Source organism: Silene latifolia, unplaced genomic scaffold (genome assembly GCF_048544455.1).
Source record: "Silene latifolia isolate original U9 population unplaced genomic scaffold, ASM4854445v1 scaffold_79, whole genome shotgun sequence".
Taxonomy (NCBI): Eukaryota; Viridiplantae; Streptophyta; class Magnoliopsida; order Caryophyllales; family Caryophyllaceae; genus Silene; species Silene latifolia.
In genome coordinates, this window is record NW_027413701.1 from 156,717 (window position 1) to 178,364 (window position 21,648).

Consider the following 21,648-nt stretch of genomic DNA (forward strand, 5'->3'; position numbering starts at 1 on the left):
AAGTTTCCAGCCCAATAAACATTGAAAATCAGTCCATGAAGGAATATGGTGAGGCCGGCCGCCTCGCCATAATTAGCGCCTCACCAGATCCGGCCTCTATATATATATATATATATATATATATATATATATATATAGGCAAGATCCGGTGAGTTCACCTATATTTTTGAGTCTCATGAGTCCACTTATGTATCACACGTTGTACACAAGAATATCACTTGAAGAAAAATTCTGTTTCGACACACAACAAAAAACGAGGCTGTCTTGAAATTTATCTCATACATCAAATAATCCTAACCACAATACAAGGTTATAGAGCACTACTCTGCTGGAACTGAGCTTTGTTGAAACAATTTAACTCTCGGTCTGCTCCCTCAAACGCCTGATTGTACTCCTGACTGTCACTGAACTGGCGGTGCTGCAACATTGAAGAGAAATGTTAGGTAAGTCCCATGTGAACCATAACAAGAGTAGTAGTGCCTTCATACTTGTAATTAATGTATCCATATCTGACTTTATGTCATTCCGCTCAGAAAATTTCACATAAAAAAATGTAAAGAATTACTTCAAAGTGTAAGCACCACCAGCCTTGACCTTTCCACAGTCCTTGCAACCCCAGATATCGACTGCCTTTCTCTTCACAGCGTACTGCAATATTAACATTTCCGCAATGATAACCTAAATCCACGGATCATATATGGCCAAAAGGAAGTATACAAGCAGTTCGAAACATTACCTTGCCGCAAAACTCACAGAAGTATTTGCTGTGCTGAGATACCTCCATCTTCTTAATCTGCTTACGGAAACTGGCACCATAAATTCATCGTAGAATGAAATATAGATGTATGAATAATAACTTCCATTGTAATGCTCGCTGTAAAATGATATAACATGCAAGCTTTAGACAAGTAGTTTGGCATATTTTAGGTTTAGTGGTGTGATATTGTATAGTATAACCCGTGATATTATTTAGTACAACCAGTGATATTGTTTATTGTAAGGTGTGATATTGTTTTGTATAACTCGTGATACTCTTTTACTGGACTCACAGACTCAGATACAATATCACAGGTTATACTAAACAATATCACAACTTTTTTTTACAAAAAAAAATTTTTTTTTTTTTTTTTGTAAAATAAAAAACGTTATATTTTTGTGTAGAGCGTGTGATACATAAGTGGACTCACGGGACTCCAAAAGATAGGGCGGACTCATGTGATCCTAATTCTCTCTCTCTCTCTCTCTATATATATATATATATATATATATATATATATATATATATATATATATATATATATATATATATATATATATATATATATATATATCATTTCTGACGATTTTGTTTCTTTTTTCAGCATGATTACAATGAGGAGATGAGTCAACCATTGCCACCTGGACAGTCTCCCGACGCGATCCAGGTGTACTACAAGGCTGTCAAGGGCTTTGACGAGAAGAACCGGTTATTTGAGACCGGAGATAAAGAGGCCGAAATATGGTATAGTCCTCCTACTAACAATGCTGGTCGACGGTCTTTCTCTTATGCTCCTAGCATGATTTCACAGCTTTCCACCCAAATGAATGATGAGCGAGCCGCTCGAATTGCTCTTGAAGAAACCGTTCGTCAACAGGCCGAAAAAATGGCGGCAATGCAAAAGGCTTAGGCTGATATGGAAGCATCTCAACCCCCATACACGTGTTCACAATTTAATCCAAAAAGGTGGGACGACTTTGCGGATCATGGACACGGGTTTGGAGGAGGTAGTTTTATTCCCCTGTAGGTTAGAACCTTTAGTTAGGTTAGTATTGTCGTGTAGTAGGGTGTATGAAAAAACATTGGTGATTTGTGTTTAATTAGTAAGACAATGTACGAATTTAACCGACTTTTTATGTAAAAAAATTTGCGTTCAATTCTCTTTTGTTGCCTCTCTTGATTCCCGCAATAGCGGTCGACGTGAAAATGGATTCCCGCTTGGCGGTCGACGATTCTATATGTGTTTTGCAGGTTTTGGTTGTATTTAAAATGATGCAAATAGGCATCGTGGCTGTATTTGAAACGATGCAAAAACGCATCGTGGCTGGGCAGCAGGCTGCTGTTTCCAGCCCCTGTTTTTTAATAAAACTGACGGAAATTCCGTCAGGATTGGCCAAAATACCGACGGAATTTCCGTCATGGCTGTTTTTCCAGGTTTTCCAGATTTTTCAGTTTTCTGCCACGTGTCCTGAGTACTGACGGAAATTCCGTCAGTAATGCCCAAAATACTGACGGAATTTCCGTCAGGGCCTACTTTTTCAAAATTTCAAAAAAACCGCCAAATATGCCACGTGTCAAGCCTGTGACGGAAATTCCGTTAGGAAATACAAATACTGACGGAAACTCCGTCAGTTGTATGTGGGTATTACACGATGGTTATTCCGTTAGTTATCCGTCAGTATTTCTGTTTACTGACGGAAATTCCGTCAGGAGACGTATTTTAGTGACCAAAAACGCTGACGCCACATCACTACGAAAATTCCGTCAGGAAAAGCCTTTTACTGACGGATTTAGCCCTTTACTGACGGATTTTGTCCGTCATTTTCCTGCGTTTTCGTTGTAGTGACAGACTGAATAACAAGTAGATAGTGACCGCCTTCCTGTGGATACGATACCCGACTTACCTCTGCTACATAAGTTAGAGCTGATTGGTCTTATTTTTGATAGGGTTGCGACAACCGTGTCAAATTTTGATTCCAACCTCTCGATCGAGCAAGCCAATTTAGGGGGTTCTCGATCGAACCGTTGCAAAGTTCTCGATCGAGCAGCTGAAGCGGTTAATACACGAGGGAGTCTCTTCTTCTTCACTTTAGTTCATTTACTTGTCATTTTATTTCCTCCAATTTGTTTCGACACCCCCATTCCCTAACCAAAACCTTCAATTTCTTCCCCTAATTTATCAATCAAATTACCCAAATACATTTCCAAGCATCAATTAAATCAATTACCCCTCTTTGCATAATCGATTTTTGACTTATCTGGGGCAATTTTCGAAATTAGGGTTGGCAAAAAATCGGTTTTATTCGATTAATTTGAAGTTTTCATTGATTTTAATTGAATTTCTTGTTGGGTAATCATATGAGTAAGTTCCTTTCCCCTTTCTTATTGTTTAATTGCAATTTCCCCTTTGTTTTATACAAATTAGGGTTTTGGAAATTGGTTTGGGGAAAATTCAATTTTGTCTATTGAATTTGAATGGAACTTGCGTTTTTATTGTAGTTATGGATAACAGTGAAGAAACCGGTGCCGAAAAACCAATGTCGACGGTTTCTACTTCGACAGTGGCCCTTGTTGCCGCCACTGTCCCTGTTTCCGCCACCACGGCTACTGCTGCTGCTCCCACTACTGCTGTGTCGACACCCGTCACCACGGCTGCTGCCCCTATGTTGTTACTTCCGCTGTTGTTACTCCTGTCACCACAGCTACTGGTTCGCGTTCGGGGACAGGTACAGGGTTTTGTGCTGCTGCTTTACAGGCCGCCGCTAGGCACGCTGCTGACATTTCCACGGAAGCTCTACCTGAGTTTCCGCAGGTATGATTTTTGTCCCCGTCCCACCGCACTCGCTTTTTAGATTTGATGAAATGTGACATGACTTCGACTCGTTTTCCATGTCGACCTTCCTTAGAGAAATTAGGAATTTTAGAGCCCGTTGTTGAGCTGCTCAACGGGACGGGAATGTCGGAATTGGCCACCTTGACAGAGCTTACCTATCGATAACTGACCTTAGAATTTTTTAGCTCTTTTGCGTTTCACCCCGCGGCCTATGCGACTGACCATGGGAGCAAGTGCATCACCTTCCGTCTGTTTAACACTACCTTTACTTGGACCTTAGCTGAGTTTGGGGAATGATTAGGCTTAGTTAGTGACGGTTTGATCGAGCCTCTTAGGAAGCTCATGCTTCAAATATGGACTACACTTGCACACACTCCCTTCGGTCAGCGACGTGGTGCTCACTTCCACTTACCCCCAACCCGTTACTTTCTATGTCTGCTATGAGAGACCATTTTTGGTCATCATGAGCCTAACAATGTTAATAATACTGAGCTGTCCATTTTAGCCGGGTACCTGAACAATGATAGCGGTGCCCCGTTTGTTTTTAACATTGCCTACTTGACAGCTCAACATTTTAACACTGTCGGGTTAAAAGTATCGGACACGATAGCTTGTGGTGGGTTAGTGAGTCGCATTGTCCGCCGTCTTTTCCCCGACTTTCCTTGTGGTCTTCGTTATTTAGATAAGGATAATGTCATCGACATTTCAGTCATGTTTTCTATGAACTGGTTAGCAGCTGACCGTAGGACATGGAAGATAGGCACTTCCCCATCCGTGACTTTACCTTTACCCTCTCTACCTTGTCTTTCACCGTTGACTAGTGTGACGGGTAGACTGCCACCACCTCCACCTTCTTACCTCCTTGACTATCCCCCTACCATTTCTAGGAAGCGGAAGAGGACTTCCCCTGCTGTTAGGGAAGTCGGAGAGAGGTCTAGACCGACACAGGCTGGGCTCACACCCGCGTCCGCGTCCACGCCCACGCCCACGCCTACACCTTCACCCTCTGTCTCTCAGCCAGCTTTACCGGCTAATTTTATTGCACCTCCTATTTTTGAGGTGCCCGAGGTCATGGACCAAGGGCGTCGTGATGCTTTGCTGTTGGATATGTGCAGGAGAGTGGCTTGGATGGAGCGGGATCAGGCTCTTGCCTTATTCCCTCTTTACGAGTACCACATTCTTCGAGTCGTCCGGTTCCAGCTGGCTGGCCATACCCTTCCTTTTACCGGTACCCGACGGAGGGATACCCTCAGCCTGAGAGCGTAGGGACACGACCAATAGAGAGGAGAGGATCCGCCCTGACTTAGACGCGAGAGGTCGTCAAAGGAGGAGAGGAGAGGAGGAGGAGGATCCCACCTTTCAGGTGGTTGACGAGAAGGGTGGTGACGAGTAGCAGCTGGCTACTCACTTCCCCATTTTGCTAACTGGTTTGGGGAAGTTTGACATTGTAAGTCTTTTTGCTTTATTTCTTTTCATCTCCTTTCACTTTATTTTGTTTCTTTTGCATTTGTGTTGTATTTTCCCTTTCCCCTATTATTCTGCTGGTGTATGATGGAGGACAATGAGGGCATTGTTCGTTTTGGTTTGGTGAGGGTAATGCATTCTTTGAGTCTGCATTTGCATTTGTTTTGTATTCACGTTTACTGTATTTTTGTTTGCATTGTCTTTTATTTTAAAAAAATTCAAAAAATTCAAAAAAATTATAAAATTCGAAAAAATAAAAAAAAATTCACGTTTATTTTTGCATTTAGGTTGACTCAGAACGGTGTATTTACATGATGAAATTGCACTACTTTTAGTCTTTTTGCTTAAGCCTTGCATAAACTAATTATCTTTTTAGCATTGTCTTATTGCATAATCTACGAGTTTATGTTGAAATTTAGCTGAACGAATAGACTTGCCCTAAAATTTTGGCAACCTACTCATAATTTCTAAGTTTTTAGAGCCTTAAAACTGGTGTCATTCATGACCAGTTCATGTAGGATTGTGAGTAGTCACTCCTTGCATAACATGTATCATTAATTTGCACAAGTATGAAATTCAATTGCTTATTGCCTGCATACATTCGGGTTAGTGGTTGGTGTCACATGGAGGGAGGTGCTTATATTCCCTTTTCTTCCATTTTTACCTATTAACTCCACATTTAGCCAAATTTGCCTTTTGACCCCTAACTACATCCAAATTTAGTCTGCCTTGTCAAGCTAGTTTAGATTGTTTTTGCGGTATATTGTTTATTGAGCCGAATTTGGTTTGTACTGATAATCGGGAATTGGTATTATGGAGAAGGAGAATTATGAAAAAAAAAAAGAAGTTGAAAAAGAAAAAAAGGGGAAAAATATAAAAAAAAATCGAGAAAAAGAAAGAAAATGAAAAAAAAGGAAAAGAGTTTGATCGATGTCGGTTTTTGCTCCTATATTATTATTCTATATCTTATGAGGAGTGGTTGTTACGGTTTAGTGAGTTTTTTTTATGCCGAATTAAAGGCATTTGTGCGTATTTTTGGAGATGGATTAGAAGCGGATATATTTTTATTTGGTTTTTTTAGGATGCTAGCTTGGCTATTAACCTCACATTCCCAAAATATTTTGCCCCTTCTTACCCATTACCTCACTTTTCCATTTTTTTGTAAGCCCTCGGCTATGACGGGACCTTGTTTGGTTGAAATGTATGTGTACGGTAGCTAGAATTGTCTATCATACTATATTGCATGCATGTTTATGTCGGTCGTAGTTTAGGTGAGCGACGTCTTGTTCTTTCTCTCTTACATATATCTGCTTACCCTTTGCTTCATGAGAGAAGAGTGATCCGTGAGAGTCCATTATCGAAGGTTTTCCAAGGTCGACGGTTCAGCTTTATTATAAACATCCTATAACTCGTTTGCATTTGACAGTTTTTGCTATGAGTGTTAGTTTGCTTGCATTAAATTGGTTAAAGTAGACGATCTGTAGAAAGCTCTGAGTTTTATTCCGTTCCATTAGCTTGTTGCATATAGTTTGCTTGGGGACAAGCAAAGGTTTGGTTTGGGGAGATTTGATGCGTGCATTTTATATAGTCTTTTTTAGCCTTATTTGCACGCATTTCTATGCAATTCTCGTAGTTTTAGGCTACCAAATGCCCCGAATAGTCTACTTTAGTTCGTTTGGCTTTAATTGCAGAAATGGACCCGAAAGAAGCAGAATTGAGCCTTTTACTGTCCCGTTAGCTTGCATTTAGGAGATGGAAGGTTTGGAGCGGAAATATCACTGTCTCGGGATGCGAGAAGTCACCTTGGAAGATAAATCATATGTCCTTTGGCATGATTCAGTGGCAGTTGAATCGATCAAGATGTTTGGCTGGCTAATGTGCTCGATCGAGAGCTTTGTGGAAGTGAGAAGTCCTCGATCGGACCCCTGCTGTGTTCGATCGAGAGGTGGCTATTTGGAGGTCCTCGATCGAGTAGTCTTTGTACTCGATCGAGAGGTTTTGGTTGAGAGTTGTTCGATCGAGGAGTTTCAAAGTACTCGATCGACCAGTTTGCTATTAGACGCGATATTTTCTTGCGTAAACTTATTTATTTTATTATCTTAAGTTACGTGTTTAGAAAATAAATATCTTTCCTCTATAAAGGAAAGACGTAATTAGGTTTAGGTTATCTAATCTTTTGACCTTTAATCATTCAGTTTTCTGTCATTTATTTCATTGCTCTTGTTCGACGTTACTTGGCTTTCTATTTTCCGGATCTCAACTTTTGTAATTTCTTTACTCTCTTTTATTCAATTCTATTCCTTTTGCACACTTAATTTATTGTTCTTTAATTGCTGTTTTTATTAGTATTGTTATTTGGTTTTTGCTATTTCTTCTTATACATCTTAATACCATGTTTAGCATAGTTTTATCAATCCTTATTGTTTTATTTATCGTCATGCGTGGCTAAAATCTTAATGGCTAGGATTAGGGGAGCCATGATAGTAAAACAATGATGCGATAATTAGTTTAGGAGGTTTTTGTTGTGAGAATTATTTTATAGCAATTTAATAGTAATTATAAGGTTGAGTGCACGCGACTAAAGTAATTAAACTGGTTAAATTCCGACCTAGATCGAAAGATTGGAATGAACAGACCTGCTATGAACAATAAACTACCCTAATCAGAGCGGAAGCTATTTATGAAGAACCTAGGGCGGATAGCGGACCGGAAGGACCTTTCCACTACCCTTCTCACATCAGACCGACTGACCTTACCTTTAGCTGATTTGTGTAATATCATGGTGAACCGACGTCCTGACATTTTTCTCTTTATTCAATCTCTCTCTCATCCTTGCCTATTTTATTTGTTATTACTTTTATTGCTTTTTTTTTTCTGTTCATTAGTTTAGTCCAAACAACTCAAACACCCCCATTTTGTGACCGTAGACAGACTGTATAACAAGTAGATAGTGACCGCCTCCCTGTGGAGTACGATACCCGACTTACCTCTGCTATATTAGTTAGAGCCGGTTGGTTTACTTTTGATAGGGTTGCGACAGCCGTGTCAATACTAATTAATAACATAAGTGGGACATATTTATTTAATTTAAATCACCATATTTTGATATTCTCTAAATTTATACTTCAACGAAAAATATATAATATTTACACTAAAGTCCCTTGGTCGGATCCTTCACATAGTGCTATCGTTTAAAAACTATATATTATAATTAAGTTGTGTAGATTTATTTAGTTACATTGAAGTCTCTTTGTTTCTGGAATTTATATAGTATTGATGTGTAGTTGGGCTTTTATTTAAAAATAGATAACGAGCATAGTCAAATATTTTGGGGATGAGAAGCAAGAATGACCCAAGTGTCAAGTTTTAATCTTGAAGAAATTGAGAGCGCATGAAGGAAGACAATGGATTAACAACGGTTATTTAACCGCTCCCCACTAAAGAAGTAGTTGCAAGATAAACAACCAGTCGAGGTAAGGAAGCATCCTTCATCAAACAAAGGACACAATTCAAACAACTACAACTCAGTCTGTCCTTATATCATAGATCTTAGTTTATTTTAGAGTAGATTAGCACGGTGAAACCTTTCTTCAATGGAGGTAATTAGCCATGTAACACCCCCATACTCCAAGTGCCTTACCAGGACCACTTAAGGTATGAGAACGCTACCATCTCGATTACCCAAGGCAATGATAATCAAATGGACAATAAAGAAACGTACTTAAGTAATAATAAAGTTTAAGTGATACAAACCGAAATCCAAAACTGCTAAAAAGAATTACAAATGTTCTCAAAATCCAAACGACTAAAACAACTAGTTCATGACACAGCGGAAAACTCTACGACATGTGATGACTCCATCCCAGCTATCCCTCGTGTAAGCCATCATACCTGCTCAACAACTGCTCACCATCCCCGAGTGGATCACCATAGTTTTTAAAACAATTAAACGGGGTCAGTACTGATTACATAAAACAACAGCTGCAATGAAATAGTATTACAAACAACTCAATCAGCACAACTCAATCACCACAGATCCATCTCATCTCCACACACCTGACTACACACTGAAGTGTGTAGCCCTGACAGAGTACCCATCGCAACAAGTACTCCTTGCCGCCAGTGGGGGACCGCAGCCGTTCTCACCTAAGCCCCACTCATATCATCCGAGCGATAAACCCATGTTCATTAATGTGCACATCCCTTATGTGGTGGGTTCCACAGAAGGCGAATCAAGGGCGTGAAGCCACTCCCGCAAGTGACTCCACTCAGCCAGGGACGCACCCCGAAGATCACAGACAATTATACAACAATCACCTTACACAATCAACAATTTCCAAAAGCAATTCTAATACAATGTAACCAATACTGACTAGGGAAACCCTACCTGAAATAACAATCACCACAGACGATCTAGCAGCTAATCAAAATCTTTCCTCAACGAATCCTCCTCCTATAACATGTATACATACAATTACCACCACAACCATAGAAATCACCAAAAACCCCCAACATTACCCAATTAGGGTTTTAATGAAACTCAACGAAACATTACATAAATTATACAAGGAACTTACCCCCGACACGACGATCACAACGGTGTAAAGAATAAGATGATCCGACCAACCAAGCCTTGAGATTTGCTAATAATGCGGCGAAAGCGAACAACGTAACTTTCAAACTTCTATAGAAAGGTTTTAGGATGATAAAAGTGTTTTAAGGAAAAGTAACGGAAGCTTTTTATATTAATGTCGCATTACTAACAAAACCCGTCAAAACAAACCCGTAAAACACACTTACTCGATCGAGTAAGTGACTTAATCGATCGAGTGACCCTTACTCGATCGAGTCCTCAACTTACTCGATCAAATACCCTACAGGAAGACTACTATTTTGCGTAAAAAGCTACTTACTCGACAGAGTAAGCCCCACTCGATAGAGTACCCATAGACACATAAAACCGTAGTATTATATCCCATCTATCCATTAGTTTGTAATTTAGTATCATCCACAAGTATTCTTTTGAAGACTTTATTGATGTTTGTGTAATTGGTTTTTCATAATATATAAGTATCTTTGAAGATTCCCGTATTTAAATTGTAAGTATCATATCATTTATACTTGCCATTTGACCAAGAGTCAACACCCGTGACTCGAGCCCCTTCATATTTAGGGCATATCACAAAGTGTAGGAGAGTAGTTATTATGACCACCCGGGTACCGTAAAGTACTATTTTTGTTCTACACGACCAAGTTTTTGGTGACCATAGTGGGAGGATTAATATAATTAGTTTTTCTAACAAGTCTCATTGAGAAGTGGGGGATGTACTCAACTAGATTAAGATCTAGTATGAGACAAGCATGTGATCAAGGTAAAGAGCAAGACTTTACCAACGCTGAAAATGCACCTTTTTAATAAATATTTAGCAGTGATTCATTGAAGACTACCCATGAAACTAACTTGTACAACCCTGATATATGATTTATTTACACCATTTCTCATCTTTATTCTCATGCATTTTGACTCCGTTTGAGTCGGTTTTGTGTATCTTACCTTGCATTTTGTACCCCGATTCCCTAGTCTATGATATCACGTCCGTCTTGCAGCATTTGGGGCGAAAATAGAGGAATCGGAGCAAGGGAGACGCTTCGAGAAGCTAAGCATGAAGAGAAGAGGAGGGAAGGCTGAGAAGAGGTTCCCAGCCGGTAGGCCGGCAGCCACGGTCAGCCGGCTGGAACTCCCCCTATATACTTGGCCAAGAAAAAAGGTGGAAAGTTACAATGAACTCCCAGTCGGCTGACCAGCTGGGAGTGCAAGAAGAGGGACGAAAGTGAAGAAAAGAGTGAAGAGTCGCAGCGAACTCCCAGCCGGTGGACCACCGGCAGCTGGTCCACTGGTCCACCGGCCAAGCACACTTGATGACTTGATTTCTCCAAAATTCTTACAGAGAACTCCCAGCCGGGCAGACCACCGGTTGGGACTCCCCTTCCGCATTTTGACTTTGCTTGTAATTTCCAACCTAATTTCCGTGTAAACTATAAATACACCCTCCCTTAATCATTTGAACACAAAACCCTAGATTTGAAATTATTTCCCTAATTTATGCAAACTCTCTTAAGCGAGCCTTAATTTTTCCTTAATCAAACCTTAATTACTTGATAAATTAGCTTAGAATTAGTTGTTCTCAATTGTTTACATTTAGTATTGGGTTGTAAATTGAAGATTGGTGAAGATTATTCTTCTATTTAATCCAAGATTGCAACTTTGTCTTCAATTTGGTATAATTCTTCTCTTATTATTGTTCATCTTTCAATTGTTTACACTTTAAGTTACTTGATTAGTTTATCTTACAAACATGATTTCCTCTACTTGTTTCATGCCATAGTCTCCATCTTTTGTGTTTATTGTTACAAGTATTTGTGAGTAGTGCCTTGCTAGGATGGAGGAGGATATCTTGTCGAATTGTAGAGGAGGATTAAGATAGAGGAAGAATGAAACTATTGAGTTTATGTTTGTTGATTTTATCATGCACAGAAGGTGTTTGTGAGAATGCTTGAGTGAGAATTTGGACATTTAAACTATCTTTCTACTTGTTGGGTGAGAGCTTGACTAGTAATTAGGAAACGCATGTTAAAATCAAGTTGGGTTAATTAAGTGAGGGCTTAATCAATCTTATTTTAGGGGTTAGTCTCACATCGAGAAATCGAGTCTTCCTCTTGCATATGCTCTTGGCTTTACCTTTTTATGCTCTTGTCCCCCCTTTCCTATAAAAGTGAACCCGATATCCTAGTTCTCTTAATCATAGTCTTTTACCATCTTAAGCATTTAGTCGTTTTTCCTATTGTTTTAGTCTAGTTTCTTAGCTTAAATCAACCCACTTCCTATTTTTGAACTAAACTAGTAGTTTAAACAAACAATCTAAGAGCCATAACCCCGTCCCTTGGGTTCGACCTTTGCAAGCTACATTGTTCAATCGTACACTTGCAGAGCTATTACAAATAAAAAGCACAACAAGTTTTTGGCATCGTTGCCGGGGACGGCGATATTGGATAGGATTATTTGTTTTCATCTAGGCTTAGTTCTTTTATTTTTTATTTGTTTTCTCCTTTTGTCCTAGTGCAATCTTTGTATTATGACTATTTGATCTTTTGTTGAGTGCATGAATAGGTGCTATATCGGACCTTTTCTCCCACTTGATCGTGAGATCGAGAAAACATTTCGGGCAAGACGAAGACAAACTCTATCGGCAATACGAGGATCTCCACCTCTTGTTAACCCACCAATCACCCAATCTTCCACAATTGAGCACCCAAATACACCACCTTCTTCATCCACCCTATCACTTCTCCACATTCCACACAACTCTCCAATCAATTCTCCACAAAAGTCATCAACACATTCACAATACTCCATTCATACCACCAACACTGAATCTCCACGAAATAACCTAGTAAACAACGATATGGCGGATCAACATATGGGATACTATAATAGGCCGGATCGTAACCGAGCTTGTTCGGCAATTGACTATAGAGCCCTTGCTCCCAACACTTTTGAGCTTCGACACCCTGTGATAAATTACATGTAACAAGATGTGTTCCACGGGATGAAAAGTGAGGATGCCCATCAACATCTCACAACATTCAAGGATAAAGCGTGCTCTATCAAGCACAATTATGTAACCGAAGAGCAAATACTCCTAATGTTTTTCCGTATCACCTTGAAAGACAATGCTAAGAAGTGGTTGAATTCTCATGAGCTGGATACATTTACCACTTGGGAGGCTTTATCCAAAGGTTTCATCAACAAGTTCTACCCACCATCTAAAACTGCAAGAATTCGCCAAAGACCCATGGAAACTCTAAGTGAAGCTTGGCAATGTTTTAGGGATCTCCTCACATCTTGCCCACACTCTGGTATCCCAAAATGGATGATCACCCAAACCTTTTTCCAAACTCTTGAACAAAGGTTATCGTGGCGGCATCCGGTGGCAATTTTGACAACATGAACAACGCTCAAATCACAGAAATGATCCAAAACATTTCCGAGATGGAGAGTAGCTATGCAAGGGATGTGGAGTACAAAAGTGAGGGGCCTTCTGGGATAGAAGTGGAATACAAGGCTAAGTTGGATGACTTGACCAAGAAGTTTGAGGAGTTCAAGATGGAAAAGAAGTAAGGGGAAATAAAGCAAGTCCAAGAGGGTGGATCTAGTCACTCCAAGGTCTACTATGTCCAAGAACCTAGGTGCCCTCCTAGACATTATGCACCCCAAATGAATTGCAATTATTGTGGCGGTGTGGGGCATACAATTGAATATTGCTCATCTATTCCACAAGATGACCACCAAGAATGCTTTGCTCTTCAAAGACAAGGTGCACCGAGGGTCTCTTACCAACGCCATTGGACCTTCTACCGTGCCTTCCCTAACTAAGATCCTAAACTTTCTTATGCGGGGCAACCATTGGACCCCTAGTATCAACAACCACAATACATGCCTCCACCAAAGCCCGATCATTCTAGACAATACAATCAAAATCAAGGCCAAGGCTCCAACTATCGGAATCAAAGATAACATGACAATACCAATTACATCCCACCTCATCAAAGAGACAATTACCTCAACCAATAAGAAAACCCTCCGTACCAACAACAAGGATACCAATAACAAGGGTACCACCAGCAACAAAATCCAGCATTTCAACAACCTTTCAACCAACAACAAGGGTATCAACAACAACAAAACTCTTACCCACCTCCACAAAACCAACAACAATACATTGAACCACCCAACCCCAACTCCTTTCTTGAGAAATTGTTAAGAGAAATGGATGCAAAGGCCGAGAAAAGAGACGCTCAAGTGGACCAACAATTCAAAAGCTTGAAGACCGAGCTCTCAAATGTCCAAGCACGTCAAATGACATTTGACTCATATATGGCCAATCAAAGCCCGTCTCCCTCACAAAGAGCTCCACATTCATTGCGTCCTCAAGGTTCTCATCCTTGGGATGGACCACCACCACACCAACCAGCTTATGTGGTAACCTTGAGGAGTGGGAAAGATTTAGAGAATCCTTACAAGGATTATAAACCAAAGAGAAAGAGACATGTGATGAAAGATGGTGAGGAGAGTTCACCTCTCTCACCCACAAGTAGAGTTGACAACACTAAGAAGGGGAAGGTGAGTGAATACCTTGAAGATGATGAGAACTTTGCTTTGGAGGAAATAGTGGTTAAAAGAGACTAAGAAAGAGTGGTTGAAAGAGACCAAGGGAAAGTAAAAGAATCAAATGAAATGGTTAACACCAAGCAAGCCTCAACTTCCGAAAAGACCAACAACCCTCCAATACCATTTCTTAATAGAAGTAGAGTGATGAATGAGAAGAGGAAATTCTCTAAATTCTTGGATATGTTGAAGAAACTTGAAGTTTCATTACCTTTCACCGAGGTAGTGACACAAATGCCACTCTATACCAAATTCTTGAAGGATGTGTTGACAAAGAAGAGGAGTATTGGAGGAGATGGTCTAGTGGATCTTAGGGGGCAATGTAGCGCGGTCTTACTCAATCCCATGCCGGAAAAACTATAAGATCCAGGTAGTTTTTCTATTCCATACATGGTAGGTAATGTGAGTATCAAGAAGGCACTTTGTGATCTTGGTGCTAGTGTTAACATACTTCCGCTCCCTATTGCAAGGAAGGTTGGTTTGCATGATATGATTCCTACTTCTATGACTTTGCAACTAGCCGATAGATCAGTAAAAAGACCAATGGGTGTTATTGAAGATGTTCCGGTTAAAGTGGGCAATTTCTATATTCCGGCGGACTTTGTAGTTCTAGACATTTTGAAAGACCAACAAACTCCTATTATCCTACGGAGACCCTTCTTGGCAATCAGGGATGTCAACATAAGTGTCAAGGAAGGGAAGCTCACTTTCAAGGTGAAAGGAAATGTGGTTGAATTTTCTTTGACCGTAGCAATGTCACAACCAATGTTTGAGAGTGTCTATTCCATAGACATGTTAGAAAAAGCAATTGAAGATGCAAAGGATAAATGCTCTGAGGAGCATTTGGAAGAAAATTATGAAGCTTTACCACCAATTCTTGATGAAGATGAGGGTAAGAACCCTCCAAAGCTAGATCTTAAACCTTTACCCCCCCCCCCCACCCCCTTGAGTATGCCTACCTTGATGAGGCAAACTCCTTCCTCGTTATCATCAATGCAAACCTAATGGCATCTCAAAAGGAAAAGATTTTAAATGTCCTTAAATAAAACAAGAAGGCCATTGGGTATAGCCTTGAAGATCTCACGGGAATCGATCCTCGAATATGCATGCACCGCATCACACTTGAGGATGGATTCACTCCTCCCGCTCAAACTGTGAGGAGGTTGAAGGAGAAATTGAAGGAGGTGGTAAGGAAGGAAGTTGATAAGTTGCTTGAGGCCGGAATTATATACTCCATCTCGGGAAGCGATTGGGTAAGCCTGGTTCAAATTGTCCCTAAAAAGGGCAGTATGACCGTGGTTGAGAATGAGGAAGGTGAATTCATCTCCACCCGACCGGTCATGGGATGGAGAATGTGCATTGATTATCGAAAACTCAATTCCGCCTCAATCAAAGATCACTTCCCCTTACCATTCATTGACCAAATGCTCGAGAGACTTGCAAACCATGAATACTTTTTCTTCTTTGACGGGTACTCCAGGTTCTTTCAAATACCCATACACCCACATGATAAAGCAAATACTACCTTTACTTGTCCTTACGGCATCTTCGCATATCGGAGAATGCCGTTTGGACTTTGCAATGCTCCCGGGACATTCCAAATGGCCATGATTTCTATATTTTCAAAGTACATTGAGAAGTCTATAGAGGTGTTCATGGATGATTTTTGTGTCCATGTCACCTCATTTGATGATTGCTTAAAGAACCTCTACCTCGTGCTCCCAACGTGCATCCAATACAATTTAAAATTGAATTGGGAGAAATGCCACTTCATGGTGCAAAAGGGAGTGGTTATAGGACATGTTATTTCAAAGGAATGGATCCAAGTGGACAAAGCAAAGGTAGAGGTGATTGAGAAACTTCCCCCACCCACAAATGTCAAGGGTGTGAAGAGTTTCTTGGGTCATGCGGGGTTTTACCGAATGTTTATCAAAGATTTTGCAAAAATCGCTAAACCCCTCACCTCACTTCTTGCCAAGGACACTCCCTTCATATTTGATGAATCTTGTGTTGAAAGCTTTTGTAGGCTCAAGCAAGCCTTGATATCAGCTCCAATAGTGCAACCACCTAATTGGGACCTCTCCTTCGAGTTGATGTGTGATGCTAGTGACTTTGAATTAGGGGCGGTCTTGGGTCAAAGACAAGACAAGAAACTCCATGTAATAGCCTATGTAAGCAAAACCTTGGACAACGCTCAATGCAATTACACTACCCCGGAGAAATAAATGTTGGCGGTAGTGTATGCTTTTGAGAAGTTTTGGCCTTACCTTATATGCTCCAAAGTCATTGTCTACACGGATCACACCGCTATCAAGCAACTTATTATCAAGAAGGATGCTAAGCCGAGTTTGATCCGGTGGGTATTGTTGCTACAAGAATTCAATGTCACAATCAAAGATAAACCGAGATCTAAAAATCTTGATGCGTATTACTTGTCAAGGTTGACTAAAGAAGCCCGGGGAGATGTTGATGATGGGATACCCATTGATGAATGGCTACCTAATGAATCTATTTTAGATATCACGCACTCTGACCCTTGGTATGCGGATATTTCTAACTACTTTAGCTCTAGCTTTATTTCGGAAGAAATTGACAACCAAGCTAGGAAGAAGTTGAGATATGAGTCGAGGAGGTATGTGTGGGAAGATCCTTTCTTACATAGGAGATGCAATGATGGAATTTATAGAAGATGTGTCACTTATGAAGAACGGAAAGCAATCCTTCAAGCTTGCCATGCTACAACATATGGGGGCCATTTGTCCACCTATAGGACCCAAGCTAGGGTCCTTCATTGTGGATTTTATTGGCCCTCTCTATTTAAGGATGCTTATGCTTTGGTCCACTTATGTGATTCTTGCCAAAGAAGAGGTAACATTGGGAGGCGAGATGAGATGCCTTTGAACAATATCTTGGAAGTTGAACTCTTCACGTATGAGGTGTGGACTTTATGGGGCCGTTTTCGTCATCATTTGGCAACCAATATATTTTGGTTGCGATGGACTACATGTCTAAGTGGATAGAAGCAATCGCCGCCCCTACTAACGATTCAAGAGTAGTTTCCAAACTTTTCAAGGAGTACAACATAAAGTGGCTCTTGCATACCACCCCCAAACCAATGGGCAAGTGGAGGTGTCAAATCGTCAAATCAAGGGTATTCTAGAGCACGTGGTGAATAGGTTTAGAAAGGATTGGAGCACCAAACTCAATGATGTGCTATGGGCTTTAAGGACCACCCACAAGACCCCGATATGCACTACTCCATATCACTTGGTCTTTGGCAAGTCTTGTCATCTACCTCTCGAGTTGGAACACCGGGCAAGATGGCCTATAAAGGAGCTCAACTATGACTTAGATGTTGCGGGAAACAAGCGGTTCCTCCAACTCAATGAGCTAGATAAGTTGAGGTTGGATGCTTATGAGAACGTCAAACTCTATAAGGAGGGGACTAAGCAATGGCACGATTCCAAGATCACAAGAAAAGAAATAGGTGTAGGGGACAAGGTCTTACTCTTCAACTCCCGGTTCCAATTGTTCCCCGGGAAGTTGAGATCCCGATGGTCGGGACCCTTTAAGGTAGTGACCGTGTTTCCCTATGGCTCCTTTGAATTGAAGAAAAACAAGGGTGAGTGCATCAAAGTGAATGGGCAATGAGTGAAATTCTTCTATGAGTGTCAACCTATCGAGACCCAAGGTGAAATCGAGTTGGAAGAACCCGCATCCTTGGGGAATGAGTAATTTTAATCATGAACAAGAAATATTTTGGTGGAGTTCCACAAGAACCACTGACAGGGTAAATCGCACACTTATCAAAGATAAACCAACTGGCCTAAACTAATGTAGTAGAGGAAGTCGGGATCGTATCCACAGGGAGACAATTGTGTTCTATTTGCTAATTATAAGTCTGAGTCACAAATTTTAGAGGTTGATTGGTTTTGTCTATCAACTAAAATAGCAAGCTAAGAAGAAATAAATGTAGAAAAAGGATTTCAATTAATAAGAAGAAAAGGCTAGGATTTCGGGTCACCACGTTCAACAACGATCAAAGGTAAGGTCAACGGTCGACATGAATATGGTCTAAGGGGTAATGAAAAGGTCCTTTCGGTCCGCTATTCGCCCTAGAGTACTAATTTAGCTTTCGTTCTAATTAGGATGGTCGATTATTTATAGTAGGTCTAACTTCTTCCAATCTTTCGATCCAGGTCGAAGTTTCCCGGGTCAAATAAATGCTATTAGATGCTACAATTAACAACACGGATTTATATTAATGCCAGACCTAATCACCTAATTAAGACCGTCTTATTATCATGGCTCCCCTAAATCCTAGCAAAGGGCATTTAGCTACGCATATTTAAATCTATGGTAACAATAACAAATATGATAATTGATTCAAACATAATAAGTAATTGACAAGAATAAATAAGCATGAAATAAATGAGATTAAAAGAGAAAGGAAAAGACAAGAAGAAGGAATAAAAGAAGAATAAGAGTAAATTAAATTACCGAATGAAAGAATGAATTATCAGTTTTCAGATCCAAAAGCCTAGAGTAAAGAAACGTAAAAAGAGTTTAACAATGTGATGTGACCATAATTAGCGCATATTTAGCCCCCGAATTAGCCTTGTTCCCATGCTTTTTAGTGCATATTTGGGTCATTTATTGTCTTTAGTTCTTTGTTTTGCATATTCTTTGAGATTTTGATCCCTTAGTAGGAAAGGAGTGAAAATCTTGCATTTTCATGGCAAAACGAGACTAAATTGATCGAATTCAATGACCAAGCATCAGGGAGAGACAAGATTAGAAGGCCTTTGTACATATTATAGTAGATGAGCAATGTTGAGAAAGGATCCTTGAGTCCCCAAGGAAATCCCCAAGGAATTTATGAAGAAAAGGGAAGAAAAGAAGAAGAAATGTTGCTGAGGAACAATCCGTGCGGATTGTCTACAATCCGGCCATCCTCCACATGCACAATCCGTGCGGTTTCATGCCAAGACGCTCGGGTTTGCCATCACCAGAATCCGTCCGGATTCCTTCAAAACCGCCCGTGTTCCACCGCCAGAATCCTCCCGTCCCGACTCCAAAACGCATGGATTCCTGTACAGCGTAATTTCGTCTTCTCCAAGCTACAAAGAAAGAAGCCCTTCCTTCGAAAAATACCGGCTCCTCCCTGCTCAATCTAAAAAGTGTAATTACTAGTTTAGCCCTTAGTTAACCCTAATGCATCCCACTAATTTCCACTATAAATACCCCATTAGTCTAATTAGAAGAGCATGTTCTTCTTATCAATAATTAGAGTAGTTAATATGAATCAAATCTCTCTTTAGTATTATAATCAACAATTAATCAAGTTCTAATAAAAGTTTTATTTCCTTAATCTCTCTTTTGTTCATCCTTTATTTTGGGTAATTGAAGATTATTTCGGTTATTATTGGGAGATTGACAACCTCTCAATCAAGCATCAAATACTTCTTTTATCTTTGCTTTATTATTGGAATCATTAGTACGTATAATTCTCTTAATCCCTCTTTAATCATTGTTAATTACTTTCATTTATTCATCATGTTTTCTTTTGTTGGTATGATTGACAACCTTGCTAGCATGATCAACATGATAATGAGTGAGTAGTGACCTAGCTAGGGTTAATGGGTGATTAGGGGAAACCAACATGGGGAATGATTCATGCTTAATTTAATATGCTTTCATGGTTTATTTGCTTGCTTGTTTTGATCTCAACTCATGCACATGTTATGTTTGATGAAATGATAAGCCTATGAATCCTTGCATTTACCACCATCTCCTATCTTTTCAATGAGACTTGTAAGACATAACCCAACTCGAGTCTCATTAGACCATGCATGTTGTTGAGTAGGGAAGACTAAGTCGACTTGTAGGTGTTGTACAATCTAATCGATTCGGCTCCGGGACCCAAACTTTCCTAGGATTGTAAGATATAACCCAACTCAATCCATCACAACAATAATTGCTTGCTTATAATTTGAGAACATGTTTGTATGATCAATTCCCATGAATCCCCTATGACTCCATGACACCCTAGTGCTTTTTATCAATTGTTTACAACCCTTTTAATTCATCTTGCTTGTTTATTTCCATTGCTATTTTAGTTTAGTGACCTTCTACATCAACCCAATTTGTGACACCCCTAAGACACCACTAGTTGCAATAGAAATCTCATTTCAATTCCCGTCCCTTGGGATCCGACCTTTACTTGCCTCTTTACTAATTGTAGAGTTGTTTGTGAAGCTATAAATTGTGTTTTGATTCGGACGTGACCCAACGACCACATCTATTTAATTGTGAACACGAAACGGACCAATAAAAAATGGCGCCGTTGCCGGGGACGGTGTTTACTTGATTTAGATTTTCTTTTATTGTTATTAGTTGTGTCTTTCTTCGCCTTGGGGAAGTAAAACTCCTCAAGGTTTGTTCTAATTGTTTTCAAGTTGTTTGATATTTTGCATGTCTAGAAGGTCACAAGGTGATTTGTTACCTTTTGACCGTGAAATTGAAAGAACCTTGACGAACAATAGGAGATTTGCTAGGAGGAATTTGAGAGATATTAGTGAGGTTGTTCAACCAACTATTGACTTCACCAACCCTTTTGCAAGAGAAGGAGAGGAGAACCCATTACAAAATACCCCACAAAATCAACCTACAATGCCTAAATTTTCGTCACATTCCGTACCCACCGAGGAGAACCTACCCAATGGTACTCCCACACCACAACATCTAACCGGAAATTTTATTGCCAAATCCGCCTTTATCCAATTAGTCGAAAGCAGCCAATTTGGGGGGATGCCTAGTGAAGACCCTCATTCTCATATGGAAACCTTTTGTGACTATTGTGATGCGATTTCTCAAACCGGTGTGACTTAAGACCAAATTCGATGGGTCTTATTTCCTTTTTCTCTAATCGGCACCGCGAAACAATGGTTGAAGGGCCTTGACAAGGCCACTCTCGGAATAGATTCTTGGAAGAAGTTGGCTCTAGCTTTCTACAAAAAGTTCTACCCGCCGGAAAAGACTAACATGCTAAGAGCTCAAATTACGGGTTTTAAGCAAAGGGATGAAGAATCTTTGTATGAAGCTTAGGAGCGGTTTAAGGGAATTTGTCGCTCATGTCCTCACCATGGACTTAGCGAATGGTTCTTGGTACAACAATTTTGGAACGGTTTATATGAAAATTCAAAGAACATTCTCAACATGGGATCAAATGGAATGTTCACCAAAGTTGATGACAATCATACATGGAACAACATTGAGGAAATGGCGGTCCATAACTCACAATATAGTAGTCCTCGCAAGGCTACTAGAGGAGGAAGGCATGAAGTGGACTCCGTTACTCAATTGGGT

General features: G+C 40.1%; 2 protein-coding genes and 1 non-coding gene across 3 annotated transcripts; 1 reads left to right on the forward strand and 2 right to left on the reverse strand.

The window, feature by feature from the left end:
- Window positions 1-296: 296 nt before the first annotated feature.
- Window positions 297-817, reverse strand: LOC141640405 (large ribosomal subunit protein eL43-like; the record flags this gene model as incomplete). Its single annotated transcript, XM_074449208.1, has 3 exons — window positions 297-418; window positions 566-648; window positions 737-817. Coding segments are annotated over 3 exons (228 nt in total), but the record flags the coding sequence as incomplete, so codon positions are not given.
- Window positions 818-16,505: 15,688 nt separating this feature from the next.
- Window positions 16,506-17,300, forward strand: LOC141640406 (uncharacterized). The gene has a single exon (XM_074449209.1). It carries the CDS (start codon window positions 16,506-16,508, stop codon window positions 17,298-17,300), a length of 795 nt encoding a protein of 264 aa, XP_074305310.1.
- Window positions 17,301-21,324: 4,024 nt separating this feature from the next.
- LOC141640459 (small nucleolar RNA R71) lies at window positions 21,325-21,431 on the reverse strand. Its single transcript, XR_012542991.1, has one exon. It is a non-coding gene; the product is annotated as a small nucleolar RNA R71 (small nucleolar RNA).
- Window positions 21,432-21,648: the final 217 nt, after the last annotated feature.